General features: G+C 35.5%; 1 protein-coding gene across 3 annotated transcripts in view; it reads left to right on the top strand.

Annotated features, from left to right (window-relative positions):
* The window catches only part of MAPK10 (mitogen-activated protein kinase 10), a 488,347-nt gene that overhangs the window by 444,757 nt on the left and 26,330 nt on the right, over positions 1-17,260 (top strand). For all 3 annotated transcript variants that reach the window (XM_068542104.1, XM_068542103.1, XM_068542105.1), the window contains one exon: positions 1,480-1,604. In XM_068542104.1, coding sequence (XP_068398205.1) covers positions 1,480-1,604 — 125 coding nt within the window. The remainder of the gene's footprint in view (positions 1-1,479; positions 1,605-17,260) is intronic.

Raw genomic sequence — 17,260 nt, forward strand, 5'->3', positions numbered from 1 at the left:
GGAAGAGAATACATTAATAATGAGAGTGATTGCCTGTGGGGAAGGTGGGTTTTTCTGGATTTTATGTTTTATGTGATTTCCAAATTTTTTATAATTAACCCATATTTCTTTAGTAATCAGAAAAAAATGATAATTAAAAGTTGATACATATTCATGGATTCAAACACATTGCCTTTTTCCTAATTTAGCAAACCAATTTAGATTTTGCTTTCTTTAATTTGAAGTTTTACCATCTGTTTGGAATAAACTGAATATTTTCACCATAAAAACTTCTAAACCAGTTTGGATCTGTATTTTCTTGAAAATTTTATGTATTTTCAGAGATTTTTAGAGTGTCCTTTAGCAATGTTATTAAATAAATACACTTAATGATTATCACTGTGTCATTTTTTTATATCCCTAGCATCTCACACTGTACCTGGCACACAGTAGACCATGTGTATTTTATCAACTGAACATCTCCCACACCAATTTGGTTACTAAGTCTTGTGGATTCTTTCTCTCAAATCTGTCCCCTCCTCTCAATTCTTGAAGCTTCTGCTCCTGTTAAAGTCCTCATCATCTCTCCCATCTTCAAAAAGTCACCCCTGACCTCCTTGCCACCCTCTAGACACTGCTTTATCCTTTTTCGCAGCTCAGAAAAGTTTTAAAATGAGCAGTGTACACTCACTTTGTTTCCCTTTTTAAAACTTCATTCTTTTAAATTTATTTTTAATTATGCAAGCAATACATGTACATATTTTCTTCTCCTCAGAGGTAACTATGATTTTCAGTTTGTTGATTATCCCTGCAGACCTTTCTATGCATTTATATACATAAATAGAGAGAGAGGGAAATGTTTGTTGTGTTATTGGGAAGGGGCAGATTTATGCAATAGCATCAGGATCTATGCTTCATCCTGCAAATTTTTTTTTCACTTAACACCATGTTCGTGTGAGTCCATATAGATCTACCTTATTCTTTTAAACTGCCAAATATAATTGGTACAGTTGTACCATAGCTCATTTAGTTGCTCTATAGGTGGACATTTAGATTGTTTAAAATGTTTTAATCCTTGACCAGTGCTGCAGTGAACATCCTTTCTACATGCTTTTCATGAACATGTCAATTGTTTCTCTAGACTGTATACCTAAAAGTGGAACTGTTGGGCCATAAAGTATTCGCATTTAAAATTTTAATAGATACTGCCAAAATTGTCCTCTAAAAAATCTTTATCAATTTACACTGCCACCAACATAAATGAAATTGCCTGGAGTTAGTGGATATTAGGCCATCTCTTATTTTTGCAAATTTGATGGATAAAAAAATATTTTCATTGTTTAATTTTGCATTTCCCTAATCACTTGGTGAAGTTACCTGACGTTTGGATGGAAGGTGCTAATTGATCTTTGTTTTTTGTTTTTTTAAGTTTTTTCTCCCTCCAAAAAATTTCCTTGCCAAAATCAAAACATTACTATTTTTTTCTCATTCATCATTCAGCCAGCCAAGCCAGGGACTTGTTGTCAAAGATGCTAGTGATTGACCCAGCAAAAAGGATATCAGTGGACGACGCCTTACAGCATCCGTACATCAATGTGTGGTATGATCCTGCCGAAGTGGAGGCGGTAAGTCTTCGGCTTATTTTATTTTCCTTCCACAAACAAATCATAGTAACTGGGTGCTCCATGGTGTGAACTAAAGGAGAATTAGAATCCAAAAGAATACTCAAAGGACCTTCATAAAATTCCTAAGTCACAAAGCTATTACCTTCCCTTCTAAGTTATTTTCTTCAGCCTGTGTTTTGAGTTGTGTTTCTTTTTCAAGATTTCCTATGAGAGATGGTGATTTAGTCCAACAAACCTTGGCTGTCCATGAAACACTTCCATTAGTTTTTGTTAAATTGTTAACACCACCGGTGTCTCCTCCTTTATGTTTAATTATCAGCCTCTCCTGATGCAAACTAAGTAACAGAAAACGTAAATAAGTCTCTTTGCCTCTATTCCGATAAGATGCCTGCCTTTAATAAAGTGTGGTACTAAGAACATTTAGATTATAAAGCTTTTACTAGGCCGTTGGTGCCTTTGTGAAGCCTTGCATAAATCAGATGAGAAAAATTGGGTATTCCAATAAGGACACTTTGAGGTTGGTTCTAAATTTCAGGTTGGTTCTTACCAGAGTCAGATATATCTCCATATTTTCCATCCAGATATAGTTTAAGAATCTTCTCAGAAGCATAACTCTTTTCAATTTTTAAATTATTTTTCAACCATTTGCTATCTTCTCTTCAATCACTTTCTTATATCTCTGCCTTTCTCCTTTTCTCTGTATGGAGCCAGGGCTGCTCAGGGCACAGGGTTATTGTTTTGCCCATGTGTGTCCTGTAGACCTCCCAATAGGAATGTCCTCTTGTCCCTCTTTTTGTTTGTTTGTTTTCTTGTGAACTTCTTTGTACCCCAAGATATTCTTGGCCCGGCCAATTTTTGCATTGTTTTGACTTCTTTTCCTTTGCTTCATTGTGTGCTTGACCATGTTAGAGATGCTAAATTCAAGGCTGACGTTAATTCTCATCCCTTCACCCTCCACTGGAGAAGTGAGAGCTGACAGATGGGAGTGATGATCAGGTAGAATCAAACTTTATAGACATAATATTCAAAAAGCGACTTTTCATAGTAACCCAGCTCTTAAACATTCAAAAATTTCAGAGAAAACACTTCAGTGATAAATGACTCTTCCTGTGTGGAAACTGAGCTATAACAGTCTCTCATAACATTTTCTTAAGATCTGCTCTCCTAAGCAGTTTTACAATGATACTGAAATTTTAATTGGCTTTAAATTAATTTTTAGTCACTTGATTTGATTTTTACAAAATAAAATCCCTAAAATTAATTATTTATGAGTTTACTTCTAATGCTCTTAAAACTAAAAATACTAATGTTCTTACAGCTAAAAACTAGACTCTCTTCCAGTCTCTCATTCTTGGGAAATACTTCAAAGAGGTTCCTGGGGTAGAATGAAATAATGAAATAAGTAAGAGAAAGTATGATGTATATGTATGTAGAAATTAAGCATAAGAATTTTTTCTCTGATGATTTTTGAGGTTATGCTGATAAAAATTTTAGACAAACATAAATTATTTGAAATTATTGCTCTTCACTTATTTTGATAGTTCGAATCATGTGGCATATGTATTTTTCCTTACATCTAATGTAATGTGTATAATCTGTTTTTAATGGATTGTGACCTAGAGTTTAATTGGAGTCATAAAGTCTGCATTTGTAATTCACTTGTAATCATGTTGCCTGTAAAAAAAACAATTGCTTAGAATCTGTAACAATATATTAATGAATAGTATCAATGGGTTTTTAACTTAATTTTAACTTTTTATGAAAAATTCCTTTGAAGGATAGAAAGATAAAATTTAGGGTACCTTACATGGCTAGAATCTTTTTCTCAGCCATTTCAATATTGTCAAAATAAGTTTCTTTGGAAGAAAATAGAGGCAAGTGGAGAGTGATAAAGGAAAAACTGCAGGAGAATGTGATGTCTTCAGGAAAAATAAAGAATAGAGAAATGCTATGTGTACTAATCTGTTAACCATACTACAAGCTATCTTATCACATGCTTCCAAAAGTGCCGAAGTACCAAAATGAAAAGAGGAGCGCATATGAATGCTGTCATAACTGTAAGAGAGAAAATTATTCATGGAACAATGAAGTTGAAAATGTAAAAAGTTGAATGCCAAGGTTAATATTCATCTATTTGTGTAATATTACATCAATTTTGAAGTTAGAACTGCTCAAGTTATTAGCAAGTTCTTATTCAAATAATGTTCAGAGCAACAGAAGTATGTACCCTGAACACAAAGGCCACATTTCATGTCAATGCTTTTTCATAAAACAATTGGGAGGCATTCTAATTCTGTTTCACTATTCATCAAGAGGAGTACAATAGCATACACAAATGCAGTTTATTGAGTTGTATGCAATGCCACAGATATGGAAAGATGGGTTAGGTTAAAATTTCCGTTCTGCCACTTACTAGCTGGCCTAGGTCAAGTTTCTTAACCTTTCCTCTACTCAGTTTTCTTAACTAAGAATAGAAAACAAACATACATAGTGCATAGTGTTCTGAGAATTTAAAGAGATAATGTACATAAAGTACTTCATACAGTACTTGACAGCCAGTAGAAATCATAAATTACTATTCTCATAATCATTACTATTACTGTTATGACTTTTACATGCAAGCCTTTACTACTTTTGATGTTAGGAAAGATAGATATATTTGGTGAAAAAAGACCAGCTGGCCAAGAAACTATAGAAATACTCTATATTTTAAAAAATCACTAAAATTTACCTAGTTCCCGCAAGATTTTAAGATGTTCGTTCTTTTTCTGCTGATGTATACCCACCACTACCTTGCCAAGTATAAAAGAATCCAGTGCCATTAATTTAAACCAAAATAAAGACAAATTACATTGTTCACAAATCCTCATTATAATTTATCTTTAATAAACTAGGGTATAGTCAGGGCTATTTGAGAGAATAAACTTGAATGTATTCTCTGTGCTCTGTTGGAGGGAAATACAGAAACAGTGAGGATCAGTTGCCTTGTTTCTTACCAGATTCTTGAGTTTAGAGACCCTGCTAGGATACAGGGTGGCTCTCATCCTGCAAACCCTGAGAGTAGGAGTATGAACACACTTTAGGAGGACTTTTGTGAACTGCAAGCTAAGGAGGAGTTGATTAACTATGTCTCAGGGAATATAAAATGGGAACTTAAGGAGAATATGAAATGTGACCACTTTTTAAAACATAGTTTTCTGCTTTTCAGAAACTCCTGAGCACTCTATGAAAGCTCCTGAGTACAGGAGGCTTACTAAGGGCTTCTGTAGTTGTTCTGCATTGCTAGGTGTGGGAGAGGGCTGTGGGGAGGGAGGGAGAGAGGAGGGGGAGGAGATGTGCTCAATCACCAAACCAAAGACATCAAAACTCAAAGTAATCATCATAAGGAAGACAACTGAAAACCTACGGGGTTAGAGAGGGACATATCTTTATTTCTCAATTCATGATAAGAAGGAAGGCTCCAGACCTGACACTGGAACCATTGTCTAAGGTGGGACTGGTTCTGGGGTCCTGGGTCATGGCCAGTAGTGATCAGGTCCACTGTTGGAAGGCTCTGTCTCAGAGAGGCCCAGATCCAGTCCTAAATGATCAAAACATTACTCTGGGAATCTGGACATAGGGGCAGGTTGAACCAGTCAGGCAGCTGGTATCTGAGAATTCTGTCCTCCAGTTGGCAAGCCCCAAGTATAATACTTGAGAGTGCAGTGGAGGGGTGGCAGGCAACTTAGGACCTTCTGTATGGTGACTGAGTCAAAGTCACAGGAAGAATGCTAGAAGAGAGGCTTGGAACATGGGCCACAGCTGAGGATGAACTGGAGAGAGAGGCTGGGAATGTTCTGTTGGGAATACAAGTACACATGCCATCCACATAGAGACCAAGGGGAAATGGCATGACTAATCCAGTCAGTTTGGGTGGAGTGCGATTAGGGAAGCAAGGCCAGTGCTGAGTTTGTTTATTATTTCTTACCCAATTCAAGATTAATTTGGGAATTGGGACAAGGCTGGGTGGGAATTTAATCTACCCATATAGACCTCGAGTTAAACAATCTTGTCTTTAGCTCCGCGGTGAGAGAATAACCTGGGGAACAGAGTAACACTTACATGTATTAGTGCTGTAGTTCGATTAAAATAAGCACTTAGAAAATGTAAGCCGAGAATAGTCAGTACTGTTACACATTTACTGTCTGTTTACAACATAAGGTAATCAATAGAGCCTTAAATGTTTTATTGTTATTAATACATACTATTTCATTGCTTTAGGGATTATGTTATTTTTTGCTGACAGTGAAATAATTTATAGGAACAAGCTAAACTGACTATTATAATCTCTTTTATTGCAAGGCCATCATAGATTTCATGCCCTTTTAGCAGAGTTACTCTCTGACATTATTTTAGTTATCTTCTTGTCTGCCTTTGTATCTTATTGGTCATTACCAAAGTGAGCACATGGAAGGGATGACCAGCCATCCAGGAAATATGCACTATTTTCCATTTTCTTGTGACATAGATATGTAAATTTTACTGTTGTGTATGTCTGGAAATATGTTCAAGGTAAATCTTAAATGAGAGCTTAAAGATCATTGTAGAATGGTTTCGTGCTGCAGTTCAGCCAATATCAACATTCAGAATATAAGCTCTACAACTGGGAACAGTGACAGGCACACAGGTTCATAAGCCATGATGAGGAGAGTAGAATAGGACTAGGCGTGGGATCAGAAAGCATTGAGAAGAGAATCAGAAGCCTGTGGTCAAAGTAGCAAAGGTTCCAGAGCTTGGTCTGAGCAATCCAGAGTGAGGGCTGGCTCTGAGATGTGGACAAACTACATAGGGCAGGCAGATAAGACCAGTTCAGGAGAGACATGTAGTCTAAAGTCTGAGGTCTGAGCAGATACCACCCTACAGGGCATTTAAACAGTGGCAAAGCTAAGACTATTTTCTGATTGCAGTGCAAAAGTCAAGAGCAGATACTCTTGGAACAACCCAGAGATTAGCGACAGTAGGAAGCCTAGAGAGAGGAGATGGTTTATTGGAGCCCAGGGGTGGGTAGTGATGGCCTGTCCAGTGGGAGCTGGGTAATAGACACAGAGGAGATGCAGGTGTGTCTGGCAAGAGAAATGGGGAGAAATGGCCTGGCTTCTCCCCACTGCCCCCATCTTCTAGTGGTGTCTCCTTCCTCTTGGCTGAGACCAGCCCTAAACCAGCCGATAGGTGAGCCTTGGAAATGCAGCCTGCAGGGACCAGCTTCTGAGATACAGAGCAAATAAAGGAAATGTGAGGACTGTATCTGTGGGCAAATAGGCCCAAGGCAGGCACTCACCTATTCATTCTTTCCTCATTTGCAGCTCTAAAACCCCTAAGTAAAATTAAAGTAACCGATGGTTAGGCTCACTAATCTGGAGAGGAGAAGACTGGAGGTTGGAAGAGGTAGGTGCTCAGGGGCCACACTGGGTAATAGTGAAGTAAACATTATCCCCTTAGAAACTCCTAATATTTCATTTCCTCAAGTATCTTGTAGAAATCACAAGTACTATGCCAACCCGATAGTCTGGGCATGAGAGCATTTCTCATTGGGTTTGCAGTTGAATGCGTGTAGTTCTCCTTTTGTATGTTGGTGTCACTTTTTCAGTTGTTTGTTATGCTGTTGATGAGGAGCCTACAGCTTGTGGAGCCAATGCTGGACAACATGTGCATGGGGGAATGAGGGATTCAGCGATCTGTTTTCCTTTATGTTGCTTTCATTCCACTCTTCTGCTGCCAAGTAGGTAAAACACACCAAAAAAGACCTCTGTCATTCTTTCTTCTCACTCACCTCTTTGTTATTTCTTCCTTCTTTGTCTTTCCTTCTCTCATTAGCCCTTTTTCTTTATGCAGCTCCTACAGAGCTAGTCACATATGTTTCGATTATTTATTAACAGTTTGGTATTTTTCACTCTGTAAATATTTATTAAACCCAAACTGTGTGTCACACACCGACCTAGGTGCTGGTGATTCAGCAGTGAATTAAAAAAAAAAAACAAGGTTCCTGCTTTTACTGATCTTCTAATTCTCTTGAATATATTTATTCAGTTAATAGCCAATGGAAATTTTTATTGATTGGGAATTTTATAACTTATTATCTCTGGACATGAATTCCTCCAAATGTGGGTTATCTATCTTACTTGACAATTTAACCTGTTTAGTATATAGGATTCTGAACGTAAGAAGAATCTGTAATAATTGTCCCTCTTAACGTTAATCAGTTATAACTAAATTGCAATGACTGTTTCCTAATCCTTAACCAGATTGCATCAATAGCTTTGAATTATATTTAACAAATTATGATAATCTATCTCTAGCTATGATATTTTAAAAAACTAGTCAGCTTTGAATATAAATCATTGTCCTGACCACGTTTTAGTAACTGAAATGCATAGATTATTATTGAATAATCAAAGAATCCTGAAGTTGGCATACTAAGACTTCATATGTAGTTTAAAGATTCATCTATAAGTATTGACTATCTGGGGCCTTCAAACAAATTCAAGTGATTGAGGGTGATGGTGGGAAATTATTCTCATTTTCTACTTCTAATTCTCCTGAATATATTTTTTAATAGTGAAAGCTAATATTATTTGATTATGATTATCATGTGTTAACTTGCTCTGTTATCTACTTCATGAGTGAGTTATTGTTTGTATTATCTTTATCTTCACTAACTATGGTTTAACCAATTATCTTCTACTGAATTCTCTTAAATCCATAAGTTCCTAAAACAATGTGGTAAAGAATAGGCTTATAAATATATTCAATTATAAATGTATTAAGTACATTCTGCTATACTCAGAATGAATATAAATTTAGGAATGAGAAAAAATATGAGCCGCCATGAATATGAACTTGATGCATCTAATGCTCAATCAGTCCCTCAGTAGTTTTATGTTTTGGTGATAAACCACTGAATAAAAGGTATATGTGCTTGCTTCAAATATTTTATAATCTTTTTATTAAGTCAGTGAATCTAACACCATTAAACATGAAGCATCTAGAAGAAATGATTTAAATGAGTTATAAAAGAAAACAACTCTCTGTATAGGCTATATCTCTCCCATTGAGAGGAAAGGGGATTAAAGTCTTTGTAATTGACATTTCCCTTTGGTGAGTAATATCAAAAGGTTAGGCCATGTCCTCAAGATAGCTTCTGAATAAGTAATCAATCTGAAATTCAGAAACTTCTGTTTTTGTTTCCTGATTTCCCCCAGGGGATATAGACACATGCTTAAAGGGCTAATAGATGTTATTTTTGTTTGCCTTTAGTGAGCCTGAGAAGGATCCAGTTTGGAAATGAAGTTTATTATATAAAATTTAATAGAAATTCTCAAACTGTAAAAAAAAAGACCTTTTAAATATTTTAAAAAACATAACCTGCAACATTTAAGAATTATTTAAGAATTTTTATTTAAGAATTTATTTGGAGTAATCTAAAAGTTTTATTGGGGAAGAAAAAGTCTATCTCACCAAAATAATAAGAAAACTAGTTTCTCTTAACATTTCATGGGTAAAAAGCCTCCATTGCTTTTCATTAAAGCCAAAAAGACTGCATGGTGCTATGTCTCTGAGTACGACCTGGGATTTTACTAGGGATCGTATTACTAGTTCGGTACTAGTAATAAGATGCTTCTTGATGTTAAGTACACTCACTTTTAGTAAGAAAAAAATAAACTCCATTTACTTTTCTTTAGATCATTTCAATCATGCCTTTTTCCCTTGGATTAAAATTTGGAAAACTTATAAAGTGTTTTTTCTTTTCATATTTACAATTAGATATATCACTATATGTGATAAAGCACATAAATTGAGTTTTCCCGAAAGTCCTATATGGAGCTTGTATAAAGGAAATTATTCTCAAAAAAGATTTCTCAGATTATGTCCAGCATTTTAAGAGTATCAAAAATTATAAGTAAGTTCTCTTAAATATTTTCACAAATAGGACAAGCTATCCCATTTCAGAGCAAGGAAAAGAATAATTAACAACGGTACCTCAAGTATTTAATATCATGGATTTCATTTCCACAGTATGTTATAGTATTCATTAAGTGTTTTAAATTTGACAATCAGTCTAAATGTTTCCCAAGTGTTCATCACTAGCCTGGTCTATAATTGGGGTGCTGGTCACTGGTGACCTTTTGCTGTTTAGGGGTTGGAAAGACTAAGAGGTTACTGAGTGATGTTTTAAGGTGAAATATTATTATTCTACTCTCTCCATTCTAAAATTGCCATCATTTAAATTCCTTTTTCAGACTAAGTGTTCCTCAGAATTCTTTCAAATATGATTTATTCTACTCACAGAGAGTTAATAAATTGGCTGAATCCCTCTCTCAGCTGTTCTCTCCATCTGTCCTGACACACGGACTACCTCTTTGAGTCTTATGATTTCTTATTATTGCAGCATGCATCATGCTGAGAAAAAGCTAGTGAGACTCCCTGGCAGGCTTAATTTGAGAAATAGTTTAGTGCCATCTATCTGTCACAGAAGACCCTTTTATTGAGGAGTTGAACTCTAAGTAGGTTTATTATACTCAGGATGTATATAAATTTAGAAATAAGTAGAAAGAAACATGAGCTACAATGGATATGAATTTGGTGCACTCCAGTTATGTGTTTAATTATAGAAAGAGAAATTTGTATTTTTTGATTCTCATTTGCTTGCTTAAAGTTAAATCAATGTCTCTAATTCCTAATATCTGCCGCTTGTGGAATTCTAAATTTCCATCTGTTTGTACTGATGTATCCTTTTCAGCAGCAAAATGTGAGCAGTTTACTAACTGCCTTCTAGAGAAAAATATAACTTACATTACAGTTCATATGCCCAGTACCTCAACTGTTAAAGTGAAAATATCTTCTGAATCACATTGGGATTGTTTTGATGTCATGTTGGTGGGAGCTTGTCAAAATGTTTGTTGTAGATAGATTTAGCCACCTGCTTTTAGTGGCCCCTCTCCCTACATGACTTACAAGAAGAACATATACTTTGCTCAAACATTAATTCATTTGTCTCCAATTATAGCAAATTGTTCTACTGAAGAAAAACCTCCTTGATTTCAAATCATTGGGATATTCAGAATTCACAGAACACCTATGGTTCTCAAGTGTCAAAACTGGAGTAGTTGAATAGTTCATTCTCAGGAGATACCTGTTTTGCTGACTGGTAGAGCCTATGATCAGGTTTTTCTTTTCATATATTACCTTGAGCCCTTTAGGCAGTGAATATTGTTAATCTCTTGAATAGAGCACTGAAGGAGAATTCTTTTAAAAACGTGGGAAGGGAACAGAAATTGTTTTTTTAGAACATTCCACAGCTGGTTATCTCTGAAAGCTGGAGTTATGATGTCCTGTCAGTTTCTCCCAAATCTATGATTTTTTTTTTCTTTTTTCCTAGATGACTTCTAGTTATTGTGAGATCCACCCACTTAACTCAAGGGAGTAGGTATTTGTGAGAGCGTGTTTTATTTTCTTAACATTTTCATCCTGGAAAGAAAGAGATTACTCATTGTGGCATCTGTCTAAGGTGCCACAAAGTAGTATAATCCACAAACTGTGAGAGAAAAAAAAAGAAAACAAGTAATGCTTTCCCCTTTCAGAGCTGCTCCTAAGAGATAAGCAAAGAAGTCAATATCGGAACTTGTAAGGTTTTCTGTCAATGAAAATTTACCAAATTTTATAGTAAGAGGAAGACTAAAGAGGAGAAAAGAAAGGTCGGTCAGAAGAGAGAATCTCTGTTGGACAGCTTTGCCTTGAGATAAGTAGAAGTCATAAAAATGGCTAATCTCTAGGAAACATAACTTACTTGGTAATTTGCATTCTGCCTTGTGTGTCTACCTGCAATGTTGCTAAAATAATCAAACTAGACTGTTCCCTCTCCACATTTTTTGTCTGTCTTAAAAGAATCTCCTCTAAATTACTGTGTATATAAGTTCAAGCGTAACTCTAAGGCATTCCTGCCTACCCTTGTATCATTATGAGTGTTTTCAATATAGAATCTTTACTGATAAAGAAACTGATACTGCTCTGCAGAGGTGGTGATGTTTTCTGCAAGGCCCATATGTTATTATATATAAACTTTGTAATTTAAAGGCCACCTCTGTTCTATTCCCAGCAGTAATGCTTATTTGGTGGGTAGCCCTGTTCAAGTTTCTAAATCTGCTCTGGTTTGCTACTTAAAATGTTTTTCTGTCCCATCTTTACCAGATTCAGTGAGGTTTAACTGTGTGATGAACTTTTAAAAAGTACATTCTCCTTTTTAAAAAATCCCCCAATACACACATGCCCATCATGCACAGTTCAACATAACAAATTCTTATTTTTTTCGTGTGCTATCTTGAGCACTGTTCCAGAGTTAAAGATGCACAAATGAGGGAAACACTTCCCTACCCTGCTGAGCTCATGATCTAGCACTAATCTTTCTTATTCTGTCATTCATTTACCCTAGAGGTTCCTTGGATGAGACTCTGAGGGCTAGTGAAAAACATACTGAAATTATATGCCTATAATTATGTGTGTATATCTTCCTAGGGATATAGTTCATGGGCTTTATGAGATTTTTAGAGCTTTTACCTCCAAATTTAATTCTTAATATTTTAAAAAAAGCTAGTCTGATACAGAAAGTTTTGGATGAGGGAGCTACAAAAATATGTGTAATTGACTGTTAGAGTTGGCTATCAGTCATAGACATAACCAAAAGACTTAATGCACTTCTTAGAAAATCTCAGGTTATTTCCTTGAGGTAATTTTTTACTTGTATAGAAAGACCCTTTCATTTATAAAGGTTCTCCTTTTTTTAGGTAGGGGATATAAGGAGAAGGGACAGGTAAATATCAAGCACTATGCTTCCAATTTTCATTACAATTTAAAAAATTTATTGAAAATATGAAAAAGTTTTCTGTGATTCTAAGCCAGTTAAAATGGCATTTCTTCAAGAAACAGAAATTAATACCAGTGTCTACTTTTCAAGTAGCTAGCTCTTTTCTTGTGCTATGAAACTTTCAAGGCTTCAGTTGGCAGGCGGCTTTATAGCTTTATGATGGCATTGATTTGCATGAAGATCAGACTTCATGAGAATGACGGGTCCAACTTTCCTCATAACTTGCTTCCATTTTGTTTCTCCTAGTTAAGGACTTACTTCCTTTGCACTACCCATTTTTCTCTGCCATATTTGTCTCCAAAGATTTTTGTTTCTTTATCTGTTGTTTATTGCAACATAAAAGTGAAACAAACAAATGAACAGCAAAAACGCATAAAAAGGCCTAATTTCTTCGCTATGCAGGGGGGGATCATAGAGTCAAGTTAATCAACCGTCTTGTTTCAGAAGTCATACTTAGAGCTGGTTATGCTATCAAGGTTAGGAGGTAAATTGAGAAATTTCACATTCTAGGATAGAAGGGAAATAATAAGAAATTACAATCCTTAATGATGCTCAAAATGAATGTGTGGTCATGTGAAAACAAACAGTTATTAAACCTGAAAGATGTTTATTTTGACTTTTAAATTAAAACTATAGAGATGAAATCAGCATGTCATCAGAACTGTCCTAAGATCAAAAATCTACGGACTGGACATTTAAGGAGCTGCAGAATCAGAAAAAAGAGAAACCAGGAAGCATTCTTGAGTGCGAAATCATGGTAACCTTCAGATTCAGGGAAAAGGCTGGATGTGAACATTTTCTTCCCAAGTGTGGAACCACTGCTTAGGCCCTGGGGCATCCATTATGTGTGAGGAGAGGGCAGAATGGATTCATGCAACGATGAGACAGAATATTGAAAAGGTTACATTCCCTTTTTATAAGTCTATTAAAAGTTTATGGTCTTTCACAGAGTATATGCTGTAATAAAATTATTATGTCTCTTTCGAATGGCAAGACAGTCGTAAGAATGATAAAAACCACTTCTATAACTTGCTACAGGTTTAATTTGGGACTCACAGGGTCATTTGTGGAATATTGGCCCACAGTATCTTGGGAAAGAATGGAATTTGTTGCTTATGAAAAATGCTTTTGATTGATAACCAAAAGAAATTCCCCACAGTTTCTAATTCCAGGGAGGATCTGATTTCCATCTTTATGTGCTTTTTGAAAACTGAATTCTTTTCATGTTCCTCTGAAAGAAGAGAAGGATAAAATAGCTATGCTTCAGGCACTTTTAATGAAAATTTCTTATCTAAGATGTTTGTTATTTTGGACTAAGTCCAGCAGAAAGCATTTTTGGTGACTTCGTTTCATGACATATACACCAGAATGCTGTCATCATGGTACAGCAATCTGTCACCACTTCTTTTTCTGAAGTAGGCTTGCTCACGTTCCCTGTTCCATTGCCTTGTGAATCCTATTTAATCACAAAGAAAAGTTTATTCCTAGCCAGAATTCTTGCACATACACTCACAGAGAAGTTCTTAAGTAATGAGTAGCTCCCCCATGAATAGAAGGCTTAGCAACAAAGCAAAATTTTGACTTGCAATGAGTTAATTTATAATATTGTGACAAACACCCTAGCTTCCTCAGACCAAGGGGTTCTAGGCAATGGGCGAAGACAAAGAGCTACGGAGTGTGGAGACCAAAATAGTCACATAGAGGTACAGTAGAGCACAGTGGAAACCACTCAGGATCCACAATTAGACAGGGACTCAAGGCCTCATCCTACCTTGGATGGGTTCACTTCTTTCATTCCCTAAATTTTTATTGAGCTTCAATTACATATGGCCATTGAGGATTCATTAATTATAATAATAAAAAGACCTAGTTCCTATTATTTAGTTGCTTATAATATAGTAAGTTTGATAGACAAGTAAATGAGAAGTTTTAACCACTCTGGTAAATTCTATGAAAAGGAGGCACAAGGTGCTACAGATGCCAAAAGAATAATGCACTGCCCATCTTTTAGTAGACAAATGAGACTTTCAGGAGGAAGAAAAGTCTTAAATAGGATGAAAAGGATGGGCAAGAGTTAGCCAAATGAAATGGGGGTTGCAGAGTAGGATCTTCTGAACAAAGGAGGCAACGTGTTCAAAGGCCAGGAAAGAAGAGACATCTTCTTGCAGTTAATATGAGAACTGTGTGAGGTAATTCAACATGACCAAGGAAGAGACCAGGTCAGGAAGCACAGAAGGAGTGACCGTAAGAATATTAATCAGAGATGTCTGTTTTAGGTAGACCATTCTTTCTGACTGGTTGAGGTGATGACTATTAGAAGAAAGACCAGTTAAGAAGCTGGTGAAGTAGTTGAGATAAAAGATGATAAAATGAATTTCAATGGCAGTAGAGGTGAAAAAAAGAATGACAGATTCCAAGATGTTTTTGGTGGTATAATTGTCACAAGTAATCTTCATCTATGAAATGCCCTATCTAACAGGGTTTTAAGAGATAGGATATTATATGTGAAAATGCTCAAATAAACTTTAAAAACACATCATGTTACTAAGGAGGGACTTTTTAGTTTGTGAGTATAATTGAAATAGTTTCGACCTAATGGTTGTAATCTATATGACATGAGATTCTCTTTTTTTTTTAATTTAATTTTCATTTTATATTATAGTTGATTTACAATGTTGTATTAGTTTCAGGTGTACAACAAAGTGATTCAGTTATACATATACATATATCCATTCTTTTTCAGATTCTTTTCCCATATAGGTTATTACAGAATATTGAGTAGAGTTCCCTGCGCTGTGCATTAGATCCTCATTGATTATCTATTTTACATATAGTAGTGAGTATATGTTAATCCCAAACTCCTAATCTATCCCTCCCCCCCCACTTTTCCCCTTTGGTAACCATAATTTTGTTTTTGAAGTCTGCAAGTCTGTTTCATAAGAGATGATTCTTAGTGGGATGTGTGGGATATGTTAGAATCCTGTGAGCAAATTATTAATTAGAAATAACCTTTCATCCTCAGGTGATTCTGTTCCTTATCCAATCACTGCCTCACCCCCTCAGCACTCTGTCCCAACCACAGATACCTTAGACATTATTGCTCTAAGAACAAATTGAGGACAAGGGTTTCGTCTCATTCATTTGCATCATCTGTGTAACTACTTGTTCCTAGCTCACTTCAGGTTTTCAAAAGAATTAACTGAATTAAGGAAATGTTTTAATCACCTTTGTATTGACTATTTTATTTAACCTTCTCATCCATGTTCCTATTCTGCACTACCCCAGCCAAAAGAACCCCTACCACTACTTCGGGGTAATGTTATTCCTATTGTACAAAATTTTAAAATGACTTTTACACTGTCCACAGCCAAAATCCTTGGTTCTAAGCCAGTGCTCATTGAACTATGTCACAGTATCCTTTAAAAAGTTCTATTATTCTTTACAAAGGGGGTATTTTAATAATTTATGTAATCATGAAATTTAGGATAGAAATGAATTTACAATAATATTTGCTACTTTTTTTTTCTGATTAACATCTTGTGTATAAAAGTGGTACATGAACATTTACTTATATAATGTGCCAAGCATATGGAATCTAGGTAGGTAGAAGGGGCAGTAATTACTAGATTAGCAGAGTTCTTTATACCTGATTGAAAAATTTCATTGATCCAAAATCTTTATGTCATGTTCTAAGATTTTCAGAAAGATCAGTGCTAGGAGAGAAAAAAAGTAGAAACTCGTAATTAAAAAAGTGTATATTTTTACACTAATGATGAAAAACCTGAAAGAGAAATTAAGGAAACACTCCCATTTACCACTGCAACAAAAAGAATAAAATACCTAGGAATAAACCTACCTAGGGAGATGAAAGAACTGTATGCAGAAAACTATAAGTCACTGATGAAAGAAATTAAAGACGATACAAACAGATGGAGAGATATACCATGTTCTTGGATTGGAAGAATCAACATTGTGAAAATGACTATACTACCCAAAACAATCTACAGATTCAATGCAATCCCTGTCAAATTTTTTACAGAACTAGAACAAAAAAATCTTAAAATTTGTATGGAGACACAAAAGACCCCGAAGAGCCAAACCCTCTTGCACTGTTGGTGGGAACGTAAACTGATACAGCCACTATGGAGAACAGTATGGAGGTTCCTTAAAAAACTAAAAATAGAATTACCATATGACCCAGCAATCCCACTAGTGGGCATATACCCAGAGAAAACCATAATTCAAAAAGACACATGCACCCCAATGTTCATTGCAGCACTATTTACAATAGCCAGGACATGGAAGCAACCTAAATGCCCATCGACAGACAAATGGATAAAGAAGATGTGGTACATATATACAATGGAATATTACTCAGCCATAAAAAGGAAGGAAATTGGGTCATTTGTAGAGACGTGGATGGATCTAGAGACTGTCATACAGAGTGAAGTAAGTCAGAAAGAGAAAAACAAATATCGTATATTAACGCATATATGTGGAGCCTAGAAAAATGGTACAGATGAACCGGTTGGCAGGGCAGAAATAGAGACACAGATGGAGAACAAACGTATGGACACCAAGGGGGGAAAGTGGTGGGGGTGTGTGTGTGTGATGAATTGGGAGATTGGGATTGACATGTATACGCTAATATGTATAAAATGGATGACTAATAAGAACCTGCTGTATAAAAAAATAAATAAAATAAAACTCAAAAATTTTTTAAAAAGTGTATATTTTTAAATAAAATATTTTGGAATAG

The sequence above is a fragment of the Eschrichtius robustus genome, chromosome 4, assembly GCF_028021215.1.
Source record: "Eschrichtius robustus isolate mEscRob2 chromosome 4, mEscRob2.pri, whole genome shotgun sequence".
In the NCBI taxonomy this organism is placed as follows: Eukaryota; Metazoa; Chordata; class Mammalia; order Artiodactyla; family Eschrichtiidae; genus Eschrichtius; species Eschrichtius robustus.